Source organism: Psammomys obesus, unplaced genomic scaffold (assembly GCF_907164565.1).
Source record: "Psammomys obesus unplaced genomic scaffold, mPsaObe1.curated_primary_1811, whole genome shotgun sequence".
NCBI classification, from domain to species: domain Eukaryota; kingdom Metazoa; phylum Chordata; class Mammalia; order Rodentia; family Muridae; genus Psammomys; species Psammomys obesus.
Window position 1 is genome coordinate 14,612,285 of NW_026596073.1, and position 7,986 is coordinate 14,620,270.

General features: G+C 35.4%; 1 protein-coding gene across 1 annotated transcript in view; it reads right to left on the reverse strand.

Moving 5' to 3' along the window:
• Window positions 1-474: 474 nt before the first annotated feature.
• Lemd3 (LEM domain containing 3) overlaps window positions 475-7,986 on the reverse strand; it is a 19,699-nt gene continuing 12,187 nt past the window's right edge. The window contains exons 3-8 of the mRNA XM_055626204.1: window positions 7,862-7,893; window positions 7,203-7,381; window positions 4,927-5,008; window positions 2,965-3,070; window positions 2,795-2,873; window positions 475-2,600 (exon numbers count right to left, since the gene is read on the reverse strand). Coding sequence (XP_055482179.1) covers window positions 2,437-2,600; window positions 2,795-2,873; window positions 2,965-3,070; window positions 4,927-5,008; window positions 7,203-7,381; window positions 7,862-7,893 — 642 coding nt within the window. The 3' untranslated portion in view covers window positions 475-2,436. The remainder of the gene's footprint in view (window positions 2,601-2,794; window positions 2,874-2,964; window positions 3,071-4,926; window positions 5,009-7,202; window positions 7,382-7,861; window positions 7,894-7,986) is intronic.

The window sequence follows — 7,986 nt, forward strand, 5'->3', positions numbered from 1 at the left end:
TGAAGACATTTTTATAAAGAAAAGCAGAGTCAAAAGTTGGGATTAGAGAGAATAGGAGGACAATGAGGGTAAATGGGAGTGAACGTACATTATACACATGTATAAAATGCCATAGTGAAGCCCATAGTATGTGCTGAAGTGGATGGTTGCAATTAACTTGTCAACTGGACATGCTGGCTCACTCTTGGAATCTCAGCACGTGAAAGGCTGTTAGACAGAAGGTTCCACAAGTCAGGTACAGGCTAGCGTAGGCCACACAGTGCAGGCCAGAGCAGGCTACAGAGTGAGACTTTCCTCCCAAAAGAACCCTAAAAATATTAAAATTAACTTTACGATCCTCATCCTTAAACACGCATCCTTCCATAGATCCTCCCATAAAAAAAGGTTTAAAATAAAGATAGCCTATGTTCACCAGTAAAAAGAAACAGACACAAGACACTTTACAAGTTTCTTTAAAACAAAGACACATTTTTAAAAAACCTAATAAATTTTTAATTAGAATGTTTTCCTTCGTTTTTAAACAGAACAATAAACAGAATACATCAAACCAGAACTTTTCGAATACCTAATTATTATACACATTCCCATCTGTCTTACGGGGAGGACTCTTGGTCGGCTTAAAGAGTTCCAGGTAAAATAGGCTGCATAATAGTATATATTACAATAATAAATGTACAATGTTTACATGAAATATATCTGAGAAGCAAGAAAAAGATGCATCTGCATCAAAAGGTGACCTGTTTAAATGCCACAACTATTTTTTTTTACATTCACTCTTGCAACAGGTTACAAGATGGGGTCACTAAGCTCAAATAAATCACTATGATGCACATAAAATACAGAAAGATTGGTTACTTTATATATTATATATTTATATTTTAACATGTTAGCATCTCAGACATAGATTGAGAATTTAAAATTTATTCTCTTCTGATAACAAATCCTTTATTCTTCATAAACATGGTGCCCACAAAAGCACACAGGTAAGGCACAAAGGGTTTTCTGTTACAGAATAGTGTGCATCATGTTTACTTAGCCAGAAAAACGTGCATTATCTGTGCAAGTTCATGCTGCAAACCCAACACATATACAACAAAAAGAAAATGGAACAAAAACCTAAAACAAAAATTAAGATTTGTGTAATTCCAGCTGTTTCATATATTCATTTGGACTGACAATGATATATCCAGCAGGTTATTTTTCAAAAAGCCAATTTTAAACTTTGATCAGTAATTATTTTGATCTGAAATCATAAACAGTAATAAAGTAGCTTTACTGAATCAAACACTGAGGCACAAACCAATGGTCACTCGTGCATTTTCTATACTGCAGACTTTCATGGCCCAACATTCTAAGGATAATTTATCTAATACATTTTGCTGCAGCAATGCACCCTGTTTTACACTGGACATGAACAGGAGCCTAACACTTCTTTAAGCTATACACAGACTGTCATATGACATAATCCCAATGGTACTGTCACAGCCCCAGGATTTATAATAAATACAGCTTTTCACAAAATATTTTTCCAGTATCTGCCAATTGCTTCTTTATTGCTCACATAAATTTGAACTCATTACAACTGGTGCCAGAACTTTCACACAAAATCATACTCAGGTACTTTTATATAAAATCTATAAAAGGTATTTTAAACATGTATCTAATACTTCCAGGTATTTGGCTGTTTGATCATCTATGACAGTACAGCCTTATGGATATATCTGTGTGGCTATGTACATATGTACATAAACACACAGCTATGCACATATATACACAGATTAGATTATGAATAAAATAGAAAGCTTATTTTACTGCTAATGCAGACATTCTCACAAAACAAGACTTTTACTACCATCAGCATTTATACATATATACAAAAGCCAGTTTAAGTACATGAACATCCACTTACACATGTATGTAACCATTAAAACCAAATAAATTTCCCCATATTCCAGCTGCAGCAAATGAATCTCTTACAAGCAAGAGACCTAAGGTTAAAGTGGGAAAGGAGCAGTTTTACCACAGTAGCCTGTAAGCAACTATGCAGCTGACTGTATACAAAAATTCACATTAATTCACAAATTATGGAAATACAAAAAGCTGCTTCGCCATGCTTGTGTGGTTATCTAAACACTTCTTGGTGCAAAAATATAACCACCATCTCTGAAACGCTTAATATAAAGCCAGTGTTCCTCATGCACAACTGTAATGCATTGGCTTAACTGAGCTCCAAAAACTGAATAAAACAATTATTCTACCTACTCAGCATTGCTGCCTCACCGCTAAATCCCTTTGGAACCTTAAGATTTCTGTAACTTTCAAACAGCTGTCTTCAGCAATAAAAATATTACATACAAAAAGCATTTTAAAAGGAAGACGGAAGCCAAACGGGAATTTTCCTATTTAAATAACAGTCCTAGGAGTGAAGAAATCTTTTCAGGAACTTCCTTGAGAATTGGCTAGGCCCGTCCGAAGGCGCAGATGAGACATAGAGTTCATATGCTTATTTGATGGCTTCAAGGGCGTGTTGCACGTGAGAGCCTGGGGAAAGCGGTGGTGGTACCTATCTAGTCGTAAGTATTTGACTGTAACCAATTTCCCTGTTGTAAGATAAAAACAGGATTTTAGATCTGTAAAATTACACTTAGCATTTGTAGAAAATTAACTGTGGTAAAGACTGAACACAAAATAAAATCATTTAAAATTATTATTCAAAAAATAACCTAAAATTTGTTTATTTGAAATCAGGCATAATCTATCCTTTCCAAGTCTTTGTAATACTCAAATTTCTTACCATCAAACCAAGAGCCATGCAATGCTTTAAAAGCCTTCCCAGCATATTCTGGAGAGAGACATTTAACATATACACAGCCCTGTGACATGAACAGAAAACAGAGACAGAACAATTTTAGTGTAATTGCAACAGATCCCAAATTCCATACTTAATATTAGACACTACTTTACCTCACGTGAATTTTTGTCTACTGCAATATGAACAATGCCATCATTATCGCTGCATTTTTCTAAAATTGCTTCTTGAATTGCCAAATGCCATTGATCTCCTATTTCCCTGAAAGTAAGAGAAATAACATCAACGACGCTCTCCTACGCTGTCTCACACTAGTGCATAACAAGGAGCTCAGGTCTTGTGGATGTCTGTGTACTGTGTACTTGAAAGTTGTTTCCTCTCTTTCCCCAGGCTAATGCTAATACTAGAGTTGTAACAGTTGATACTATTGTCTTTATTGTGGGTAACATTTTCGAATTTCCTAACTTATTTCTTAATATAAACCCTACATTCCAAGCTTCTCTTTCCCAGAAGAAAAGCGCCACAGGCAAACGTGGTGCCCAGTCATGCCACCTTGACAAGAGCTTCCAGAACACGTGCTGCAGTAACATGCTCACCTGTCTCACTGTGGGGGAGCCACAGATGGTACAGCAAAAGCAAAAGCAATTCACCTTAAATCTGTCCAATACAATAAAATGCTGGACTGGCACTGATTCCCTACTTACTAAGCATGCAGAAGATTCCATTTGGAAGTATCATTGCACTGCTAAAAGCAAAACAGAGAGTGTGTCTACAGTGACAGTGCTTTCCTACATTTGATACATTCTGGTATTACTTACTTCGAATCCCACCATTAAAATCAAAACTCAGTGACGATCACAACATATTATTTTTCATAAAACACAGATTTGGAAAAAAGCCCCCTCTTCTAGCTGAAGAGCTATTGACAGCTGATGGTTTCTGGAGCAGGAAGAGTCAGTCCTTTTTAAAGGGCATGGTCTTCGCAGGTTTACTCCACTCCAGTGGATAGCTCCATAACCACGAGCAGATAGTTGGGAGGAGGTGGGGAATAGGAGTAGATCTGGGAGGAGTTAGGGAGAGGGGATAAGGGGTGAATATAATCAAAACACACTGTGTATGTGTGTGTATATATATATATATATATATATATATATATATATATATATATATATATATATATGTGTGTGTGTATGTATGTATATATATATATATAAATAATATATTCTTAAAGAATATATTATATTAAAAGAAAATTTAAAAAAAGGAAGATTTTATCTGTCATATCATTAACAGCTAAGCAATAGCTTTTACAAACCAACTCCAAAAATGATTACAACCTATAAGTAAAATATATGAGAAAGATGGTTCTGTGGGTAAGAGTTATTGCTCTATAAGTATGAGGATCCGAGTTCAAATCTCTAGAACTTTCTAAAAAGCTGGGCATGGCTGCTTATTCCTATAACCCAGCATGTGGAATGCAGAGACAAGCAGATCCCTAAAGCTTGCGGAACACACAGCCTAACAGAAACAACACTTAAATTTAGTGAGAGACCCATGCATGGAAACACGCACACACATACACACACGTAAATATGCATTCTAAGGTAGTAGATCCTGACTTTGCCATTCACTGGATGTGCACTGTGATGATTATGTTGTCAGAAAAGTTTCTCAAATATTATATTAATAAGTATAATAAAAATATTAAAAAGTGTGAACATAGGCTTTTGTTTTCTTTTTTTGTTTGTTTTTACAGAGACTAGAAATCTTTGTAGGATTAGACAGCCTACTGAGGTAAAACTGTGAACAATTACATATAAGATAAATGTTGCATTTAGTAAAGGGCATTATTTGTTATTAATCTATCTGCATGCATTTATCTGTTTTGAGGATTCACACCTAATAGAGAGATTTGTAAGCATTTTAGAAATGCTTGTTTCTGTCATAAGTCAAACCTTTGCTCGGAATTTAACAAAAGGGAAAAAAACATAACACTGATAGCTAGAAACAAACAAAAAGAACTTTTCAATTAGACACACAGCATAATAGAAACACCAAGCATTTTATACCCAAATATTCCAAAAAAGTTAACACATGTGCCTGGTTGTGATACTTACATAACTGGGTCAAACATATTTCGAATCTTTAAACATGGTGTCAAACTATTGGGTGGTGAATTTCTTCTATCTAAATGAAATGCTACAAAAGAAATTAACTGTATTACTTGCAATTGTTTAATTTTGTTAAAAGACAATCATTTAGTTCATTAAAAAATATATACTTATTGTATGCAGTTAATGAGCCAGTTCCTGCGTTAAGGTGGACTAAAACAGTAATTAGTATCTAGAGTCAATAGTTCGGTGGGAGAAAGAGTTATCTTTAAGGGGGATTAGAGTTTGCTAAACTCTTAAAAAAAGAAAAAAAGGAAGGAGACTATAACATCACCTCATCAGTGTAAAATAAGATTTCCCCAAAGAAGTGAAACCACTTCTGAGAGCTGAAGACTGCATTAAAGCAGCGGGGATGGGGACGGTAAGTCCACAGGACATTTCAGGTGGAGATAGGACCTTTGTACACGGTCCTGAGACTAGAAGGCAAATTTTATATTCAAGTAACTGAAAATCAATGAGTGTGGCTACAATAGAACAAAGGAAAGATGAGGCTGGAAAAGGAGAAGTCAGATTATTCAAGACTGTGTTGTCACATAAATGTATCCCAATGTCTTAGAGTAATATAAAAGCACACAAATTAAGTAGAATATGTATCCCAATGTCTGAGAGTAATACAAAAGCACACAATTTAAGTAGAGGAGTCACATAACAAGATCTATCTTTAAATATTAAAAAAAATAAATAAATAAAGTAATTGTGTGGAAAAATCAATGAGGCAATGTGAATTTAAGACTAGTCAGGCTATTTGTTGTCTAAGAGGGCCACGGCAGTGACGTGGAAAAGTTAGGCCAACAGAGAAGTGACTAGGGGGATACGTGGCACACCTGTGCAAGGACTGAATAAGAAGAGATAAAGAAAAGACTGAGGATGACTGCTAAGGAACAGTACTATTAACCATACTAATGACTTTGGAAAGAGACACAGTGAATTTACACTCATGTCTATGTGTAGTGCTCATCTCCTAGAAAGGAAGATGAGTTTTTTTCAGGGTACAAAAGTCAACTTAAGACAGTAGCATGAATGCAAGATACAAACATGACAGTTATTGTATGTAAATGAAATGAAAGCACAGCATAAGAAAGTAAATTAAAAAAGAAAACAAGGCAGCTTTGAGAAACAGCAATACCTAGAAGGCCAGGAAAAGAGGAACTAGAAGTAGAAGAGAGCATGGGAGACAACCATGACTAGAAAAGAAGATCTGAGCAGGAGAAAAATCAGGGAAAAGGTGCTACTGTCAGAGCCCACAGTGAAAGCTTGAAGAACAGCTCAGCTGCCAGACAAAGGTAAGTCATGTGAAATCAGTTATTTTGTTTCTAGTTAACAGAGTCCCTCCCCAGGCAACTTTCCAAGGAAATAATTTGCTCTTAGTATTTCAAACAGTAAAGAACATTTTTGTAATTGAAAAAAAAAAAAAAAGTTTTTGTTTGACATATTCTGGTTATGCTTTTCCCTCCCTCAACTCCTCCTCTTCACCCCCACCCCTCCCTGCAACTCCATAATTAAAGTCTATTAAATAATAGTTTTTAAAAGTAAAATAATTAGAGGGAAAAAAATGAAATGACCCTATTTTTAAAATTGCAATTCTAAAACACTTCACTTACCTCTTCTCTGACTACTATGTTTAGCAACTATTAATAAACATGATTTGGTAGGAAAGATTTATTATTCATAACTCTCTTATATAGTGTTTTACATGCTTCTCTTGTAGAGCAGATACAGGCACATATGACAGCCAATCTTCAAAGTTCCTTATATATTTTATTACACCTCTTTTGAAACTACACATACTATTTAGAAAACCATGTAATGACAGCTACAAAAGACATCTGTAAGGGGTAATACTCAGGTAAAGGGGTCTTAGAAATAGAAGGAAGGTGATAAAAACTAGAACACAGAATATTAAAGTCATGGTTCCATACACATACTTAATATGTATTGAATACATATTAACAATGCTTGTAATAACATAGCAAAGATTCTATGTGTTTGACAAGAAGAATGCAGTTAGAGCTATAATCCTAAGTTGCTTCATTAAACAAAAAAGGCAAGATCAAAGGAACATTTGTGTTTATTACAGTATAGACAACCAGTTCTAATTCTATCTATTTTACTAGGGGGTATACCTGTAAAGGGAATGTTTGCATTCAAATATTTTCTAATTAAACATAGTATATTTTGAAAAACTGGGATAAAATCTTTGGCTTTTGCTTAAAAGCACATACCTTGACCTTGCCATACTTTAGAAGGTATAACTAATGTCTTATCACAGGGTGCAGAAGGCTGGATCCACCGCCAGACGAGAAAATCAGCACCACCTATTCTTCGTGTCTCTGTGCGCACTCGAGATTCATTCGCAGCAAGAAAGTCAACAGCTCTATCCCAGACTTTCTTCATCTTTTTCCTATCACACAAACAAAATGACAAATTTAATCTCGGCTTGTCATCTTTCGGAAATATGAGTAACTGAAGTAATGGTTTTTGTTAATGGCTAGTCTGCCTGTCACCCCTGTGTTTCTGTTTCCCATTCTCCTAGCTATTATCCCTCTTAGCAGAATTTATCTAAAGGAGGACATAGATGCCTGTGCCACACCTCAAATGTACTGAGTCTCGACCTGTAGAGGTGAGCCATGAGCACAGGCTTCCTCCGTGTCAACTCAGCATGCACTAGTGATAATGATGTGCTGCTAGACCCATTCACAATGTGGATCTGGTTTTCATTTTTCAAAATAACAACATGAGTACTTAAAATATTACTAAAAACATAACTAGCTTTTGTCTGTTTCTGTTTCGTAGTACAATGAAAATACAGGGATAAAGACTGACAAACAGGAATAGAAATATGCAGGAATGAGAATGGCCTATAAAGCGGCCATCTCATTACACAATGACATCAGGAGGGGAACAGAACTGACACTGAAAGGAGAGGGTAAAGGAGTTTAAAAGTCTATCCAGTCAAGCAGGTCTGGTTGAGGAGTCACAAGTCTCATAAAAAAAAAAAAAAAAAAA